General features: G+C 48.2%; 1 protein-coding gene across 1 annotated transcript in view; it reads right to left on the bottom strand.

Moving 5' to 3' along the window:
* Positions 1-7,327, bottom strand: part of mdga2a (MAM domain containing glycosylphosphatidylinositol anchor 2a) — a 39,661-nt gene extending 32,334 nt beyond the window's left edge. Inside the window, exons 1-3 of the mRNA XM_061082218.1 lie at positions 6,176-7,327; positions 4,218-4,307; positions 2,348-3,431 (exon numbers count right to left, since the gene is read on the bottom strand). Of these exons, the coding sequence (XP_060938201.1) occupies positions 2,348-3,431; positions 4,218-4,307; positions 6,176-7,327 (2,326 nt within the window). The remainder of the gene's footprint in view (positions 1-2,347; positions 3,432-4,217; positions 4,308-6,175) is intronic.
* Between the last annotated feature and the right edge of the window lie 14,043 nt (positions 7,328-21,370).

The following is a 21,370-nucleotide window of genomic DNA, read 5'->3' on the forward strand; positions in this document are numbered from 1 at the left end:
TCTAGTCTAACAAGGCGTTGAGGGAGTTTCCTCAAACGTTCAGTTGGACCCTGGATGACGGATCAGGTCACATGACCTGCGTGGCTCCGGAGGCTACTCACGTTAGCCTGTTAGCAAGTAGCCTGTTAGCCTGTAAGCCTGTTAGCCTGTTAGCCTGTAAGTCTGTTAGCAAGTAGCCTGTTAGCAAGTAGCCTGTTAGCCTGTTAGCCTGTTAGCCTGTTAGCCTGTTAGCAAGTAGCCGAGACACTTCAGCACCTGTATCATAAAAACCCAAACCGGGTCCTCTAAAGGTTAAAGAGCGGTTTGTGGATCTGTTGGATCTCCTCTGACCCGCCCACTCGTGACCTCGTGACCTTATGACCTGACACAACTTCAGCATCTCTATCTGCAGCCCAGAGAAAACCTCTGAAGTCAGACGAACCCCGGCTCCTGTGTTTCACGGCGACTCAGCGGTTTGTCAGAGAGCTGCTCAGCTCAGAGGCTGCAGGATGTTCTCAGCCTGTTGTCATGGCAACCTCACGGCGTGGAGGCGGTGTGGCGTGCGAGTTCCACAGAACGCTCTCCTGTTTTTTGTTTGGTTCGTTTTTAGTGTTCCTGAGATTTCACAGATTCTAAGTTTGGTGAACTTGATGGAGGGAGAGAGAGTTTCATAACTTCGTGACTAGAAAAACCAAAATGTTACATGAGGACCCCCTGACTTGACCTTTGACCTTTGACCTTTGAGCACTAAAGTCTGATCAGTTCGTCCAGGACTCAGTTATTGTTTGATTCAAATGTGAAGAGCTTCCCTGGGTCACGAGTGAATGAGACACAGACCTGTAGCCATTCTTCTGATTCAATAAGTCCTGGAACCAGATGAAGACATGAGGAGCTGTCTGACCTCCTCATGTTTCAAGAACATCCACACGACTGGTTCCAGCTGAGGACGACTCACGAAACAGGATCCACAGGCAAGAAGGTTTTCCACATGAGATCTCCGACCTGCTGGAATAACACTGGATGTAGATTCATGATCAGACTCATGTAAACATCACAGTCCTACAGGTCGAGAGGAAACCACTCGGTTCACCTCAGTCTGTAGATGAGACTTTAGTGTCTGAATCAGGTTCTCAATAAACCAGCTGACACTTGAGATGCTTCGTGCCTCTGCTGTTGGAAGTCATCGTGAAACATGAACGTTCTGATCAGAGGAGATGAAACCAGAGCTGATGGTACAAAACAAAACAAGCAAACAGTGAATCAGTTTCTTAAGAGGAGGAATCAAAGCTTTCTGGATTCAGTCCCTCGTAAAGATGTGTGATGTTCCAGAGTCCGGAGCTGCAGGTCAGAGCTCGGCCATATGAAGTTGTGCGATTACAAATGAATTTGTAATTGTCAGCAGCGTCAGGTGGAGCCGACACATAATGGAGACTAACCCTGATCTGGATTCAGGTGTGAGGAGTAACAGTCACTCAGAGTCAGAGGCGCCTGCACCACTCAGTCCTGTTCTTACACTTCACCTATTCCTGTCTGATCTGAATCTGTGAGCTACAGATCTGTGACCTGTGGGGGTTTGTGTGCTGCAACACTGGGAAACTACAATATCTACATCTACAATGAAGTGATGAAGAGGAGGAGAGGAGGAGAGGAGGAGAGGAGAGGGGGAGAGGAGAGGAGAGGAGAGGAGAGGAGAGGAGAGGAGAGGAGAGGAGAGGAGAGGAGAGGAGAGGAGAGGAGAGGAGAGGAGAGGAGGAGAGGTTTTGGTTTTTCAAAATCAATTTATTTTCTATTTCCAGGAACAAAAACACTTCTTATGTCAGCCACCAGCTGTACACCGCAACCAAACAAGGTTAATAAATACTACATATAGATTATTTTCGATATATACACACACACACACACACACATGTACATACCCACTCACACATCCATACCAACTGTCGTATCTCAAATTACAGGTTAAAAATCAGTTCCCCTTCATCCCCAAGGGTGCATAGAATCCCCGCAACAGCCCATATGCGGCTAAATGTCATCAAATTGTCCATCATTTTGTAGTAGGCGTGTTCTACTCTGAGTCTGGCTTTCAGAAATCCAACCAGCATTGGCGCCGGATGCACGCTACCAGTGTCCAGTGCTTGGTTCCTCCGTGTCAGCCAAATGGCTAGCTTTGCAGAACCAGAGACAAAGTTTACCAGGTTGTGTACAGCTTTTTCCTTTGCAGAATATTTCGGACCATAAATGAACAAACCAAAAGAAAATACCTCTCCCAGGCCCTGAAACCACCCTTTCAACACATTAAAAAGTGCTTCCAGCCGTGGACACTGAACAAATAAATGTTCCAGTGTTTCAGCTTGGGAGCAGAACGTACACCCCTCCCCCAGCTCCGGATCAAGGTGCGCTCTGTATCTGTTTGTAGCTATCGCCCCGTGCACTAACCTCCACTGGAGGTCTGCTGTCCGTTTTTCAATGGGCAGCTTGTACAAGGCCCGCCAGCTGCCTTTCGGAGAAGCCTCTGGCTCCACTAGCCCAGTCCACCTCGACTCTCTCATCTCTTCCAGAGAGTGCAAATTACGAACCTTTACACAGGTCTGGTAGACAGACTTTTTTCCCACAGTCTGAAAGCTGTCTAGGTGAGGAGTTGGGAAGGACAACAACTGACCACGCCTCTCCTGCCACTCCCCAACAGCTGGGCTGATGAATAAGGAGGGGAAACTGTATTCCGAGTCATCACTCCACTGGTCACACAGAGTATTGTTGCTTGCAAAGACTCTCATGGTTTGTGGCAGGGCGGCACAGACCTCCTCCAACACTTTGTTTATCAGTCTGGTAGAGTTGATATTGCTGTTCGCTCTCAGGGTATCCACCGATGTTGCTGTCATCTTTATCAGATGGCCCAGTTTGGTGCATCCAGCTCGTCTCAGGTTGTCTCTGAGGCTGGCAGACTGCAGTGTTTCCGACCTCATAAAGTCATTGAAGAACAGCGGTTCCTCAAACAGCCACAAACCAGGTGTTTCATTGTTTTCTCTACTGACATGAAAAATCTGCCATGCATCTAACATTGATTTGTAGAACGGGGTCAGCCCGGTGAGATCCATGTCCTCCGTTCTTAAAAGGAAGAGATGTTTGTCGTAGCCCAATCTTCCAGCTCTCCTCAGCAGCAGACTAGCCGCATCAACCCACCTCGGCCCACAGTTGTACAGTAGTCTTTGAGCTGCCCGAAGGCGAAAAGCGGCAATTTTGGACTTGATGTCCACCAGTCCCTGTCCTCCTTCCACCACCGGCAGATAGAGGACTGCTGCCCGAACCCAGTGTTTGCCAGACCAGAAGAAATCCAGTATGGCTCTTTGTAGTTCCTCAATTAGTCCTCTCGGTGGCGTCAGAGCCGTAAGCCTGTGCCAGAGAGTCGAGGCAACCAGACTGCCGGCAACCAAAGCTCTTCCCCTATAGGACAGCTGGGGTAGCAACCATTTCCACTTAGACAACCGAGCACACACCTTCTCCTTCACTCCCTCCCAGTTTTTTGTTAGAAACACATCGCTACCCAAAAATACACCCAAAACTCTTAACCCCTCCTTCCCCCACTCAAGACCACCAGGCAGACTTGGTATTGCTTGCCCTCTCCACTGTCCCACCAACAAAGCCTCGCTCTTTTCCCAGTTCACCCGTGCAGAGGAAGCCTTACAATACAGTGACAGTGCTTCTTGTAAAGAAGAAACATCTTGTTGATTAGAGACCAACACATTTACATCATCTGCATATGCAGAGACTATGAGGGAGTACTCGGGATCTGGGAAGCCAGGCAGCGAGAGGCCACTGATCTTACCCCTCAACCTGCAAAGCAAAGGCTCTATGGCCAGACTGTATAACTGCCCAGAGATTGGACAGCCTTGTCTTATCCCCCGCTGTACCTGGATTGGTCTGGTCAGCCCTGTCCCCATCTTTATCATGCATTGGGCACCATTATATAATAGGCTGAGCCATGCAATAAACCCATCACCTAAACCAAAAGCTCTTAAAGTGTCAAATAAATAAGAGTGATCTACCCTATCAAAAGCTTTCTCTTGATCCAAAGAAACAATTCCACAATTAAACTCATATTTTTTACATACATCCATAACATCTCTAATCAGAAAAATATTGTCCATGATTGTCCGATCTGGTATACAGTACGTTTGGTCTCTGTGGACAATCATCTCCAAAATGTTTTTTAGTCTGTTGGCTAAGGCTTTTGAAAGTACCTTGTAGTCTGTGCACAGGAGAGCAACGGGCCTCCAGTTTTTAAGTAAGGCCAAATCTCCTTTCTTTGGCAGCAGGGAGATTACTGCTCGCTGACAAGAGACAGGAAGTGAACCTGTTCTCAAACATTCCAAAAGGACGCCATGTAGGTCCGGACCAATGATGCTCCAGAATCTCCTTAGCAGATCATTGGAGAGACCATCAATCCCTGGCGCTCGTCCTGATGCCATCTGGTTCACCGCTTCTGTCAGCTCCTGCAGAGTTAGCTCAGAGTCGAGGGCAGTTTTCTCCTCTTGGCTAAGCTGGGGTAGTCCCTGCAGCAGCTCCTCACGGGACTCCATGCAGCAACTTTCCTCACCAAACAGGTCGGTGTAAAAAGCTGACGCCTGGCTCCTCATCTCGCCTGGACAGGTGGTTATTCCGCCCCCTGGGAGTCTAATGCAGGTGAGCTGTCTTCTTTGTGCAACTGATCTTTCAAGATCGAAAAAGAAAGCAGTTGGTGCATCCATGTCTGTTAGATGAAGCAGCCGGGACCTCACGAGAGCTCCCTTAACCCTTTCCTGCAGGTATGAGCTCAATTTCAACTTTTTTTCCTTCAGTAGTGTTTGACCTGTGGTGGAATCTGCAACTAAGCCCTCCTCTATGTTTATAATGCTATCCTCCAGTTCTTTAATGACTGCTTTAGCTGTGGCAGTGGAGTATGAGGTGTACTGTTGGCAAAACACACGAATTTGTGCCTTGCCTATCTCCCACCAGAGCTTTAAAGAACTGTAATCTGTTTTTTTATTTTTCCACTGGCGCCAAAACAGCTCAAAAGCTTTACAGAACGCAGTGTCTTGCAGCAGTTTGTTGTTAAAACACCAGTAGGATTTAACCCTCTCCCCTGGTGAAATTACTAACTCTATGCTAACCAGATGATGGTCTGAGAAACCAACCGGGCTAATGATGCTGTCACTTAGTCTGGCTCGAAGGTTTTGGGATATAAGCAACATGTCTAGTCTGGCTGCCGTCACCCTGCTTTCTCTGACCCTCATCCATGTATATTGTCTGGCTATTGGATGCTTTAACCTCCAGGTGTCAACCAGATCTTGCTGTTTAATAAGACTGTTAAGGGTCTGCGCTGACTGGGGGTGAGGTTCTTCACTGGTCCGGTCCTTAGTAAAATCTAGAGTACAATTGAAATCACCTCCGACAATTAGCTGATCCTGCTGATAGTTTTTAAGTTCGTTTTCTAGTAACTTAAAAAAGCGTACTCTCTCTGCACCTTGATTAGGGGCATAGACGTTCACAAAAACCAACACTGTATTTTCTATTTCTGCTTTTACTAATAACAACCGCCCCTTCACTAATTCTGTAACGGATAAGATGGTTGCATTTATTGTTTTGGTGAACATTACAGCTACTCCTGCAATGAAGTTGGAGCCATGGCTTAAGGCATGAGGACCCCTCCACCATAAACCCCAGTCTACTTCATCACTCGATGTTGTGTGTGTTTCCTGCAAAAATAACACATCAATGTGTTTTTGAGTCGAGATCTCTGCTATAACAGCTCTTTTTTTACTTTCTCTTCCCCCGTTAATGTTAAGTGACCCTATTTTTAATTTCCTCATAGAAAAGTCAGAAAAGAAAATAAACAGGAAAAATACAGAAATCAGTGAAGAAGAAAACACCAAGTGATGCATGATTATTTTACAGTGCTCCTCGTCTGTCTCGTTGTTTTTCCTTTAGCCTGTTTCCTCAGGGTTGTCATGTGTTTTTTCAGACGGAAACGTTTCTTCTCGTCGAGCTGATCCAACCCATACTGTCTTTTCAGAAACGCCACCGATCTAATAAATTTTTCTGTATCATCAAAATACTCTTCCACTTTGGCTACTCTCGCATAGGTTACGTCAAGAAAGTTGTTTATTTCTTCCAAAGTGTAGAGGGAGATATCTCTAGCTGGGGTCCCAAAAGATGCTACACTCTCTAGGTCTGACTCCTCCTCCATCTCTTCACCTGGGGCCTGACTGGCTGGCAGACTCTGTCCCTCATCGTTGTTCACACAGTGCTCTGTGGCACCTGAGGGACCTGCCTCCTCAACATGTGGCATTTCTGCAGCTGCAGACTGGGAGGATTTCTCTAGGTCCTCAGACACACGCAATTTCTTGGACAGACTCTGCCCCTCTGACTTCTCTGCTTCAGGCTGTGAACCGTCCCCCCCACTCACTGCATCACCGCCACTTAAGGCTCTGCCGCGAGTGGGCTTTGACACTCCAGCGCGAGGAGCGTCCTCCGCTGCGGCGCCGGGCGCTGTTTCCGGTTCAGCGCCGGCCGCCGCCCCGGTCCCCGAGCCGCTCGGCTCAGTTTCCGGTTCGGTGCTCGGTGCCGCCGCGGCCCCCGAGCCGCCAGGTGCAGCCGCTGCTTCGGTGCTGTGCGCACCTGCCGCCCCTTTGGCAGCGGCAACGGCAGCGACAGCCGCCGCATCCGCCGCCTCCTCAGCAGTGGCAGCGGCAGCCGCCTCCGGGCCGCTGCCACTGCCACCTGCCGCTTCACCGGCCCGCCGATGGTGCGGACAGGAGGAGCGCTTGTGCCCCACATCCCCGCAATCAAAGCACTTAAAGCTCCCGGAGCTGGCGTACACCATGTAGAACCCGTCCCCGTGCTTCACTCTGAAGGAGACCTCCAGAGAGTTCGTGGTGGATGACAGGAACATAAACGCCTGCCGTCTCAGGGACTGTACATGTCTCAATTTGGGATCCTTGCAGCCGAGATTTAACGTTCTGAACCCGCTAGAAAATTTACCGAATCTGCTGAGCTCGGATCTTAAGATCTCATTTGAAATAAAAGGCGGAACTCCGGATACCGTGATCCGAGTTGCGGGAACCGACAGCGGGTTCACCTGCACGAAGCCGTCCCTAATAAACACTCCACTGGCAATCAGCTGGTGCACCTGTGGTTCCTCCTTGAGAAATACCACCACCGCTTTGCTCATTCTGGAGGCATAAACTACATTATCATGTCCCACCTGTTCTCCAACAGCCAGCAGGACTTCCTCCACCTTAACGTTGTCCCCCGGCGGGACTATTCTGACTCCCTGCCGGAGTGACGGAGGTGGCGTCTCCGTGGACGCCATTCCTCCAGAGACCCCCGACAAACCCGCGGTCTGTCGTTGCCACTTGAGGACGATAATAAAGAAAAGGCTTACCTTATCATGCAGATATGAAATGAGAAACAAAAACCAAGGAAATCCCAGTAAACAGGCAAACCCAGTTCAAATTCTCCGCGCCACCCACGCGTCCACCACCACCACTCACTCACACCGGAAACGGAAAGAGAGAGAGGAGAGGAGAGAAGAGGAGAGGAGAGATGTCCTAATTTATCCCTCTTTTTCTATTTTTAGATTCTAGATTTTGTCACCAAACACACACACTCACACCGACACACACGGACACACATACACACACACACACCAGGACAGAACCACACTTTACATAGAACCAGACTTTAAGTGGAACCTAGAGTCTCAGGATTAAAGCCACTGATCCATCTTCTCCTCCTGTTCTGGTTCAGGTGTTTTCCATTCAACCAGGAATTAGTCTGATCCCTGCGCTCGCTGCAGCTCACTGAGGAATCCAGCCCCAAGCAGAACCAGCTGCAGAACCAGCTGCAGAACCAGCTGCAGAACCAGCTGCAGAACCAGCTGCAGACACAGAACCAGCTGCAGCAGAACCAGCTGCAGCAGAACCAGCTGCAGCAGAACCAGCTGCAGCAAAACCAGCTGTAGACACAGAACCAGCTGCAGCAGAACCAGCTGCAGCAGAACCAGCTGCAGAACCAGCTGCAGAACCAGCTGCAGCAGAACCAGCTGCAGCAGAACCTGCTGCAGCAGAACCAGCTGCAGACACAGAACCAGCTGCAGACACAGAACCAGCTGCAGCAGAACCAGCTGCAGCAGAACCAGCTGCAGCAGAACCAGCTGCAGCAAAACCAGCTGCAGACACAGAACCAGCTGCAGCAGAACCAGCTGCAGACACAGAACCAGCTGCAGACACAGAACCAGCTGCAGACACAGAACCAGCTGCAGCAGAACCAGCTGCAGACACAGAACCAGCTGCAGCAGAACCAGCAGCAGAACCAGCTGCAGACACAGAGCGATACCTGCTGAATACAGGAGTTACACTTTACTTTCACTCTGACACAGCGCCCCCTAGCTTCACCCAACCCGAGTTCTAACCATAGAACCAAGTCACTGTCAGCCTGGGGCCTGTACAGTAGAGCAGGGTGTGTGTGTGTGTCTGTGAGTGTGAGTGTGTGTGAGTGTGTGTGTGTGTGAGTGTGTGTGTGAGTCATCCTCCAGCAGCTCTGCTCTCTGCAGTCTCATCCACTGTCTGTGATGCTCAACCTCAGATTCAGCTCAAGACATTTTATTTGTGGCCTCAAGAGGCGATTCAACGCACACACGTGTACACAAAGGAAGCACACACGTGTACACAAAGGAAGCACACACGTGTACACAAAGGAAGCACACACGTGTACACAAAGGAAGCACACACGTGTACACAAAGGAAGCACACACGTGTACACAAAGGAAGCACACACGTGTACACAAAGGAAGCACACAGTACTCTGTGTTCCTATAAGTATATATATTAAGTAGGGCTGGGCAAGTTAACTCGTTTTAATCGAGTTAACTCAAGTGATGAGTTAACTCGATTGTTTATCCGCCAATTATTTTATTATGTTCCGCAGCAGTCAGCAACAGACTTTCACAAAATAAAAGCCTGACTTTCACAATAAAACAATAAATAATCAAACCTGAGTGAATGCGAGATAAAATAATTAATCGAGTTAACTCATCACTTGAGTTAACTCGATTTAACTCGAGTTAACTCCATTGAAACGAGTTAACTTGCCCAGCCCTAATATTAAGTATTTGTGCGTCTTCTGAAACGTACAGAAGCGAAACAGAAGAAACAAGGCCGTACCACCTGTACACCTGTGTGTGTGTGTAGGGGGGGGGGGGCAGTGTAGTCAATGGTTACATGGACACGAGGATAAAACTACAACAATGGAAACTAAGTCGGAGCTTTATTCAGAGTTCAAGGTCTGAAGTCTGATGAAGTCATTCAGGGATCAGAGTTTGTTCTTCTGCTTTTTCTTTATTTATGTCCAGAGTGGAGACAGAAGACAGACACACAACTAAATATTAATACCTCTGTCTGTCCCAGATCCAGATCCCTCCGTCTCTGTCCCTGATCTCAGGTCAGATTTAACTTCTCTGGTTTATTCATGTCAAAGGAAAAGATTTTTACATCCTCTCTCCCTCTCTCTGTGTTATGTAAGCTCTCGCTCGCTCTATTTCTGGAGTGAGATTCTCTCAGAGAAGCTGCAGCGTCAGTGGAGCGGCTTAAAATAACTGCAGGTGTCTGATTGGCTGACAGGACGGAGCTCCTTCTGCATATGTGATGAGGCGGAGGAGGCGGAGGATGAATGAAAACCAGCAAACACAACTCAGGAGACGTTTCCACTCTCACATGTGAGGTGAACAAATCTGATCGTTAATAGGACATTTAGATATGTAGCATTAAGATATGTGACAAACACTGACTGTGAGGAATCATGATGGTCACATGTAGCTGAGTCATGAAGGTCACATGTAGCTGAGTCATGAAGGTCACATGTAGCTGAGTCATGAAGGTCACATGTAGCTGAGTCATGAAGGTCACATGTAGCTGAGTCATGAAGGTCACATGTAGCTGTGTCATGAAGGTCACATGTAGCTGAGTCATGAAGGTCACATGTAGCTGAGTCATGAAGGTCACATGTAGCTGAGTCATGAAGGTCACATGTAGCTGAGTCATGAAGGTCACATGTAGCTGAGTCATGAAGGTCACATGTAGCTGAGTCATGAAGGTCACATGTAGCTGAGTCATGAAGGTCACATGTAGCTGAGTCATGAAGGTCACATGTAGCTGAGTCATGAAGGTCACATGTAGCTGAGTCATGAAGGTCACATGTAGCTGAGTCATGAAGGTCACATGTAGCTGTGTCATGAAGGTCACATGTAGCTGTGTCATGAAGGTCACATGTAGCTGTGTCATGAAGGTCACATGTAGCTGAGTCATGAAGGTCACATGTAGCTGAGTCATGAAGGTCACATGTAGCTGAGTCATGAAGGTCACATGTAGCTGAGTCATGAAGGTCACATGTAGCTGAGTCATGAAGGTCACATGTAGCTGAGTCATGAAGGTCACATGTAGCTGAGTCATGAAGGTCACATGTAGCTGAGTCATGAAGGTCACATGTAGCTGAGTCATGAAGGTCACATGTAGCTGAGTCATGAAGGTCACATGTAGCTGTGTCATGAAGGTCACATGTAGCTGAGTCATGAAGGTCACATGTAGCTGAGTCATGAAGGTCACATGTAGCTGAGTCATGAAGGTCACATGTAGCTGAGTCATGAAGGTCACATGTAGCTGAGTCATGAAGGTCACATGTAGCTGAGTCATGAAGGTCACATGTAGCTGAGTCATGAAGGTCACATGTAGCTGAGTCATGAAGGTCACATGTAGCTGAGTCATGAAGGTCACATGTAGCTGAGTCATGAAGGTCACATGTAGCTGAGTCATGAAGGTCACATGTAGCTGTGTCATGAAGGTCACATGTAGCTGAGTCATGAAGGTCACATGTAGCTGTGTCATGAAGGTCACATTACTTTTCGCGTCCTCAGCGACTTCGAGCAGCTGCTCTTCCTGCAGGTCAGCTGACCACATGGCTCGTTATCTCTGTCCTGGGATAGGTTGGCCTGAGGAGGCTCCTCCCATTGGACCCCTCATGGCTCAGGAATGGAGGGTCCTTCGGAATGGGGGGGGGGCTGAGTCTGAGGATTGTTATTTGAGTGAAGCTGTTGCTGAATGAAGTGATATCTGTCTTTACATATTTAAAGAAATAATAATGTGACATTTGTAATCATCAATTCATTCTTAGCATCTGGATATGGAGCCCCAGCAGAGAGGGACAGAGAGGGACAGAGAGAGACAGAGAGGGACAGAGAGGGACACAGAGGGACAGAGAGGGACAGAGATGGACAGAGATGGACAGAGAGGGACAGAGAGGGACAGAGAGGGACAGAGATGGACAGAGAGAGACAGAGAGGGACAGAGAGGGACAGAGATGGACAGAGAGGGACAGAGAGGGACACAGAGGGACAGAGAGGGACAGAGAGGGACAGAGATGGACAGAGAGAGACAGAGAGGGACAGAGAGGGACACAGAGGGACAGAGAGGGACAGAGAGGGACAGAGAGGGACAGAGAGGGACACAGAGGGACACAGAGGGACAGAGAGGGACAGAGATGGACAGAGAGAGACAGAGAGGGACAGAGAGGGACACAGAGGGACAGAGAGGGACACAGAGGGACACAGAGGGACAGAGAGGGACAGAGAGGGACACAGAGGGACAGAGAGGGACACAGAGGGACACAGAGGGACAGAGAGGGACAGAGATGTACAGAGAGGGACACAGATGGACAGAGAGGGACAGAGAGGGACAGAGATGGACAGAGAGAGACAGAGAGGGACAGAGAGGGACACAGAGGGACAGAGAGGGACAGAGAGGGACAGAGAGGGACAGAGAGGGACACAGAGGGACACAGAGGGACAGAGAGGGACAGAGATGGACAGAGAGAGACAGAGAGGGACAGAGAGGGACACAGAGGGACAGAGAGGGACACAGAGGGACACAGAGGGACAGAGAGGGACAGAGAGGGACACAGAGGGACAGAGAGGGACACAGAGGGACACAGAGGGACAGAGAGGGACAGAGATGTACAGAGAGGGACACAGATGGACAGAGAGGGACACAGAGGGACAGAGAGAGACAGAGATGGACAGAGAGGGACAGAGAGGGACACAGAGGGACAGAGAGGGACACAGAGGGACAGAGAGGGACAGAGATGGACAGAGAGGGACAGAGAGGGACAGAGATGGACAGAGAGGGACAGAGAGGGACATAGAGGGACAGAGAGGGACATAGAGGGACACAGAGGGACAGAGAGGGACACAGAGGGACAGAGAGAGACAGAGATGGACAGAGAGGGACAGAGAGGGACACAGAGGGACAGAGAGGGACAGAGAGGGACACAAAGGGACACAGAGGGACACAGAGGGACAGAGAGGGACACAGAGGGACACAGAGGGACAGAGAGGGACAGAGATGGACACAGAGGGACAGAGAGGGACACAGAGGGACAGAGAGAGACAGAGAGGGACACAGAGGGACAGAGAGAGACACAGAGGGACAGAGAGGGACAGAGAGAGACAGAGAGAGACAGAGAGAGACAGAGATGGACAGAGATGGACACAGAGAGACAGAGATGGACAGAGACAGAGAGACGTGAAGCAGCCGGAACGATGTGAGAGCAAAGCACGGAGACACCGACAGCTGGAGAGAGAGCGAGGAGCGGTTCATTAGTCGAGCTTCATGGAGGAAATGAATGAAGCTTTATTTGGTTGCCGTGGTTACAACATGACGGCATCACTAGCAGCATCAGCACCTTCAGGTGCAGTACTCCTCTGCTCTACAGTACTCTAGTACTACAGTACTCCACAGCTCTACAGTACTCTAGTAATACAGTACTACATTACTCCACAGTACTACAGTACTCCACAGCTCTACAGTACTCTAGTAATACAGTACTACATTACTCCACAGTACTACAGTACTCTAGTAATACAGTACTCTAGTAATACAGTACTACATTACTCCACAGCTCTACAGTACTCTAGTAATACAGTACTACATTACTCCACAGTACTCCACAGCTCTACAGTACTCCAGTAATACTGTACTCCAGTACTCCACAGTACTCCACAGTACTCCACAGTACTACAGTACTCCACACTAGTTCATATGCACCTAATGAACGTCCTCTGAGGAACCGTTCACACCTGATGTTCAGAGCTTCAGACTGAACTGAAGAGTCTGAAGCTCTGAACCAAACCAGGTGTGAACGAGTTCTTAGTTAAACACTTGCTCATCATGTTTAATTGACAATAGATAAATGTGATTTAATAATTCCTTGATAAAGAGCCCAGACAGTGATGCAGGGTCTCACATGTTGAAGTGAAACAGGAGTTTGCTCCTTTGCCTTCAGGCCTCAGCAGCTGGTGGAGGCTGCTCCGCTCTGACCTCTTACATCAGCACGCCGTGTGTTACTCTCCATCACGGCCTTAATCCTCACACTGGGACGGAAACGTCTCCCCAAGGTGCGAGTCCTGTGACGTAATGGTTCCCTCACAGCTGATGGTCCTAATCCACATTCAGCTGCTCGATAATCTCCTCCTCATTCGCTCAGGATCATTTCACATCGTTGGGAAGGATCAAAGCAGCGTGTGTGTGGTCGGTCCCAGAAAGAACAACGAGCTGGTCACTTGTTCATCAAACACAGTTCTGATGTGTTACCATGACGCCGGGTACCATTCAGACATGGGTAACTTTAACCAGATGTTAGAGTCCAGTCTTGGAACTACAGACACACACACGAGGTGGTCCAGCTGTGAGTCAGGACTCCAGAAGCAGGAAGTCGTCTACTCAGTCCTCACGTGGTTCAACACTCTCAGACAGAGACAGTGAGGAGCAACATCTGCTTCTCCTCCTGTCTTTGTTTGGACCAAACCAGGATCAACGTGAGCTGGATACATCGGATCTCAGACACGTTCCATGTGATCAGGTTCAAATCCCATCTGGATACGAGCCGTGCTCTGTGTGTTCACCTCAGAAGGTCCAGAGCTGTGAAGCTGATAGAAACAACATGGTGTCTTCATCTGTTCAGAGCTTTCAAAAAACTCTGACTCATCTTTACAACAACAGAGACAAAGGATCAGATGTGATGGAGGATTGAGAACCTGCTGATTCATCATTCAAGCATCTGTAAGGAATCAGGAGCTTGTGAGAGAAGAACAAACTAGACACGTTCACACTAAAGCTTCTATTCAGAGCTGATTGTGAAATGATATGAATTAGTTTGTAAGTGATGACATCAGCAAATCAACAACTGTACGAGTTGTTGTTCCAACTGACATCAACACACACTTCATTTCATGTGTAATAGAGTTAGAAGGTCTCTGCTTCCTTTTCTGTTTTTATAGTATCAGTGACGATGGGTCTGAGCCTCCTCTTCCTCCTCCTCCTCCTCCTCCTCCTCCTCCTCCTCCTCCTCCTCCTCCTCCTCCTCTCCCTCCTCCTCCTCCTCCTCCTCCTCCTCCTCCTCCTCCTCCTGCTCCTTGTCCTCCTCCTCCTCCTCCTCCTCCTCCTCTCCCTCCTCCTCCTCCTCCTCCTCTCCCTCCTCCTCCTCCTCCTCCTCCTCCTCCTCCTCCTCCTCCTCTTCCTCTCACCAGTGGGCTGGGAGCTCCCACTAAAGTGCTGTGTTCCATCCTCATTACCGCACATTAGCACATATTAACACAGTGAAGCTACAGCTAATGATTTGATAAACACAGCAACACACGGGAGGGGGGGGGGCAGGGGGGGGGTGTTTCCTGTCTGAGAGGAAACTCTCCACAGCTGCGAGTCGAGAGGCTAATTAAAAAAACAATTATAATTAATCCCAATTTCCCAGAGAAGGAAAAGTGAGAACAGGTCAAATACTCCGAGTTACGGATTTCATCAAAGTAGGAAAATATGCTGATTTACACAAAGTCACACACAGACACACACCATACACACACACAGTCACACACACACAGACACACACAGACACTCACACACACAGTCAGTCACACACGCACACAGTCACTCACACACACACACAGTCACACACAGACACACACCATACACACACACACAGTCACTCACACACACACACAGTCACACACGCACACACAGTCACTCACACTCACACACACACACACACACACACACACAGTCACTCACACACACACACAGTCACACACGCACACACAGTCACTCACACTCACACACACACACACACACACACACACACAGTCACTCACACACACACACAGTCACACACGCACACACAGTCACTCACACTCACACACACACACACACACACACACACAGTCACACACACACACAGTCACACACACACACAATGAGGAAGTGTCCTCAGTGGGCGGAGCTAACCCTCCTCACTTCACTGCCACAGCTGTAATCTCAGTAAAGAGCCTCTGACCCTTCAGGCTGTTTCCTCTGGTCTGTGAACATCTGGACTCTCTCTCTCTCTCTCTGCTGCTCGTCCACTCGCTCACTTTGGTCCTGACGATAATCCAGGGGGGGGGAAGGGGGGGGCCCTGGTTTCCTCCGAGGCCCGAAGCTGGAGACATCTAATTCAAGTTTATGTGACGTAAAGAACTCAGAGAGGAAAGAGAACAGGAGGAAGTTCACTGCTCCTCATGACGTTTGATGCTCCACTTAGTTCCATCATCATCATCACCCCTGGTTCCACATGTATGATGCTTCAGAGGGGCGGAGCTTCGGCTTTGTGCTCATCATGTGATTGGATAAGGACCTGGGCCAGTTAGAGGTAGAGCTGAGGAGAGAGCATGAAATACTGCAGATGATGTCGGCCTGGGAAAGACAAGACCTCCAGTTCTTATCATTAAAACTGCGTTTGATTGAAGTATTTGGAAAAGTCCAAAAATGATTCTGGGCAGGAAGTCTTCATCAGACCTGGTGAAGACGAGTAGTCCTTCACCTGATGTGTGGTCCTTCAGGAGTTGAGTCATGAGAACATCACAGGTCGTGAAATCCTGAACATCTCCTGCTGCTTCTTCATGTGTGAGAAACAAAACGCCAGGAAACATCTGGACGTTCAGTCATCCACCAATCACCTGTACTCGTCCAAACACACAGGAGGCCACTCTTCATCATCTCCATCATCTCCTTCATCTCCATCATCATCATCTCCTTCATCATCATCATCTCCTTCATCATCATCATCATCATCATCTCCTTCATCATCATCTCCTTCATCGTCATCTCCATCATCATCATCTCCTTCATCATCATCATCTCCTTCATCATCATCATCATCATCATCATCTCCATCATCTCCTTCATCTCCATCATCATCATCTCCTTCATCATCATCATCATCATCATCATCTCCTTCATCATCATCATCTCCTTCATCATCATCATCATCATCATCATCATCATCATCATCATCATCATCATCATCATCATCATCATCATTATCATCATCATCCTCATCCTCATCTCCATCATCTCCTTCATCATCATCATCATCATCTCCTTCATCATCACCTCCTTCATCTCCTTCATCATCATCATCATCATCTCCTTCATCATCATCATTATCTCCTTCATCATCATCTCCTTCATCATCATCATCATCATCTCCTTCAGCATCATCTCCATCATCTCCTTCATCATCATCATCATCATCATCTCCTTCATCATCATCATCATCATCTCCTTCATCATCGTCTCCTTCATCATCATCATCATCATCTCCTTCATCATCATCTCCATCATCTCCTTCATCATCTCCTTCATCATCATCATCATCATCGTCTCCTTCATCATCATCTCCTTCATCATCATCATCATCATCATCTCCTTCATCATCATCTCCATCATCTCCTTCATCATCTCCTTCATCATCATCTCCATCATCTCCTTCATCATCATCTCCATCATTTCCCCTTATCATCATCTCCTTCATCATCATCTCCATCATCTCCTTCATCATCATCATCATCATCATCATCATCATCATCATCATCATCATCATCATCATCTCCATCATCTCCTTCATCATCATCTCCATCTTCTCCTTCAACATCATCATCATCATCATCTCCATCATCATCATCTCCTTCATCATCATCACCATCATTATCTCCATCATCTCCTTCATCATCATCATCATCATCATCATCATCATCATCATCATCATCATCATCATCATCATCTCCATCATCTCCATCATCATCATCATCATCTCCTTCATCATCATCTCCTTCATCATCCTCATCATCATCTCCATCATCATCATCATCATCATCATCATCATCATCATCATCATCATCATCATCATCATCATCATCATCATCATCATCGTCATTATCTCCATCATCATCATCATCATCTCCATCATCATCATCTCCTTCATCATCATCATTATCATCATCATCTCCATCATCATCTTCATCATCTCCATCATCTCCTTCATCATCATCATCTCCTTCATCATCATCATCATCCTCTCCATCATCTCCATCATCTCCTTCATCATCATCATCTCCTTCATCATCATCATCATCATCTCCATCATCTCCTTCATCATCATCATCATCTCCTTCATCATCATCATCCTGAGGCAATATTTTATATTATTTCCAAATATAAAACAAACGCACAGATGTTAAATCCTCATCCTAATCCCCCCCACACACACACACACACACACACACTGCTGTATCCCAGAGAGAGAGAGAGAGAGACAGAGAGAGAGAGAGAGAGGGAGAGAGAGAGAGAGAGAGAGAGAGAGAGAGGGAGAGAGAGAGACAGAGAGAGAGAGAGAGAGAGAGAGAGAGACAGAGAGAGAGAGAGAGAGACAGAGAGACAGAGAGAGAGAGAGACAGAGAGAGGGAGAGAGAGAGACAGAGAGACAGAGAGACAGAGAGACAGAGAGACAGAGAGAGAGAGAGACAGAGAGAGAGACAGAGACAGAGAGAGAGAGAGACAGAGAGAGAGAGAGAGAGAGAGACAGAGACAGAGAGAGAGAGAGACAGAGAGAGAGAGACAGAGAGAGAGACAGAGACAGAGAGAGAGAGAGACAGAGACAGAGAGAGAGAGAGACAGAGAGAGAGAGAGAGAGAGAGAGAGAGAGAGAGAGAGAGAGAGAGAGAGAGAGAGAGAGAGAGAGAGAGAGAGAGAGAGAGAGAGAGGGAGAGAGGGAGAGAGAGACCTCTCTGGTGGACATGACGAGGACGAGTCAGTGAGACTGGACAGTGTGAATGTAACTAACAGTGTGAATGTAACTACCAGTGATGTGATGTAACTACCAGTGATGTAATGTAACTACCAGTGATGTAATGTAACTACCAGTGATGTAATGTAACTACCAGTGATGTAATGTAACTACCAGTGATGTAATGTAACTACCAGTGATGTAATGTAACTACCAGTGATGTAATACGCCTCCTCTCCCTCTAATCTGTGACAGATAAGATTACAGATAATCTGCGTGACGTCAGACGACAGGAAACAGGAAACAGGAAACAGGAAACAGGAAACACTCCGACCAGGAATCTGTGTCACAATGTTTTATGAAACCACCACGGGAAATCAATTTGACTGAAAACTTAAAATAACCTCCATTTTTACTCCCTTTCATAATCAGACACAAACACTGGTTTATTTACGTGTGTAATCAAAATATTAAGAAGTAGTGAATGGTTTATTGATGTAGATAATCTTATTTTATACCTTCACAACATAACATAACACCGGTCTGGTTATATAAAGTCTTTATAGAATCTCAGTCTGCTGGGACACCTCCTCTACCAGCTGCTGTTTCAACTCAACACGGCACACATGTTGCTTATTAATAACTATAAAAGCTAACTTACTGAATCATTTATTCAGCCTTCTCAATATGATCTGATATATTCACATGTGCACTGTGAACTGAGCTCCTCAGGTCTCTGGATCTTCTCTGGAGGATCACACTTCTCCTCCTGAGCTCCTGTATGACGTCTGAATCCAACAACATGGAGACACAAGAAGTCTCCAAGCAGCTCAGAGGAAAGATTATTGAAAAGCATAAATCACGAGACGGATACCAACAGGTTTCAACTCTCTGACATCACAGAGCTCAGGTCAATCCATCAGGAGACATGGAGGACGTGTTTGAATCTGCAAAGAGACGTCCTCACACACTGAGGGACGGGAAGAAGACAGGTGAGACATCTGTCACCTGTCACATGTCACCTGTCACATGTCAAACTTTGACAAACGAGATCTGAGAATATGAGACAAATAACCTATTTGTCTGACTGATAGATACGTGTACTGGTCATGTGGTGTGAACAGGAAGTAGATTGTCTCCTCTGCAGCTGGTTGCTTAGTTACAGAACATTCTCTGAACAAGGAGCAGTGATGGTGAAAAGGTTAAGGTCAGAGGTCAGAGGTCAGAGGTGTGTAGGTTAGGGTTAGTCCTGACCTGGTCCTGGTTAAGGTCAGATATTAGGATTTGATTAGACTGTGAAGAATGAATTGTTCAGAGTCCTAATGAGGATTACTGCACTAACGTGTGTGATGACAGTAACACACACACACGCACACACACAAACACACACATATACACACACACACTCAAAAACACACACACACATTGCAGCAATATGAACGTGTCAGTGTGAACCAGTGAGCAGATCAATGATTGTACGTCAAGACAATCAACGTGCGTGTGACAGTAACACACACACACACACACACACACACACACACACACACACACACACACACACATACACACACACACACACACACGCACTCCATCCGTCACAAGGTCAAGTTGATGGTTAATAGATTCCCGGTGCACGTCACATGTTGCTGCCGCGTCCGGTCGTGTACCGGCGGGTGACCGGGTGCTTACCGGCGGGTGACCGGGTGCTTACCGTACACGCCCTGGCCGTGTGCCCCGGGGAGGAAGCCCGGGAGGAGACCGGGCAGGAAGCCGGTGACGAGCCCCAGCAGCCGGAGCACCGAGCCCATCTTCACATCGTCCTCAGGCCGCCTCGCTGCGTCCGTCCCCCGGGGAGCAGCTGCTCTCTGCGGGTCCCGGTGCTCCTCCGGCCCGGGGACCGGTTCTCATCCGGGGACAACCCGCCCCTCGCCCCGCACAGCCCGGTCAGAAGAGACGGGAGGCTCCGGTTCCGCTCATCCCGGGTCTCAAGCTAGCAGCACCGGCAGGAGGAGCTACCGGGGCCGGGCAGCGGGCACCGGGCACCGGGCACCGGGCACCGGAGCCTCAGCCGCGGATCCTCGTTGAGGACATTATAGAACCAGATTAAAAACACGGTGCGTCGGTGTCCTCCAACCGGGAAGATGCTCCCCTGTCCCCGGGTCCTTTATCGGCTGCTCGGTACCGGACTCATCCTGAGGACCGGCCCGGTCAGCGGCTCGTTAGGCCGGGTACAGCAGTGGTGAGGCTCCGGTGAAGCTCCGGTGAGGCTCCGGTGAAGCTCCGGTGCAGAGGACAGAAGAACCGTCAGTCCGGTGGGTTCTTACCGGGAGACGCGTCACGAGCGAACCGAGCAGAGACACACGGAGACGAGCCGGCTTCCGGAACGGTCATTTCAAAATAAAAGACCCTGACCAAACACACGCGCCTACACGCCTACACACACACACACACACACACACACACACACACACACACACACACACGCACACACACACACACACAAACACACACACACACATTTACTCATTTATAAAGTTATATATTAATGAAGATAAATATAATATTCACATAATGTTCGCAGGGGCGTATATAGTTTGGTGCCCAGCGTTGGGGGGGGGGGCTTCCTCCATGTTAGCAGATGGGACCAAACTTAAAAACTCAAAGTAGACTTTAAATAAATGTCTCTGATGTTTGTTCATGTTCCTGATCAGTTTGGATTGAATCAGATATTTGAGGATATAAAAAAAGGCTGAGACGTCATGATTGACAGCTGAGACTTACTCCTGATTGGTCGAAATTGGCAGGATCTCGAAAAGATCTACGTCATCACCACAAGAGGGCAGCGTTGTGTCTCAGATCTGCTTCATTTCTGAAGAAAGTGGAGATGTGAACTCTTGAGATTCCTCTCCACTAACAATGTGACACCTGTTTATTTGAGGTGTTACGGTAAAGGTGAGTTCTTCTTCTTTTAGATCCCGAACCGTAACTCATCAAATAAACGAGCATCAGATTTGGTTTTGTATTTGTGTTTTTCTGTTCATGCACTATTGTTCTCTGCAGTGAGATCAGAGCTGCAGCTGATTGTGTTTCTGTGTCTCTGCATCTGATTCTCAAACAGACCAAGGTCTCAATGTTCAGCTCAAAGCATGAAGATCACAAAAAAATTAAATGGACTAAACTGAAAAGTCTGAAGGTCTCTTACAAACAGGTTTGAAAA

The sequence above is a fragment of the Limanda limanda genome, chromosome 12 (assembly GCF_963576545.1).
Source record: "Limanda limanda chromosome 12, fLimLim1.1, whole genome shotgun sequence".
NCBI lineage: Eukaryota > Metazoa > Chordata > Actinopteri > Pleuronectiformes > Pleuronectidae > Limanda > Limanda limanda.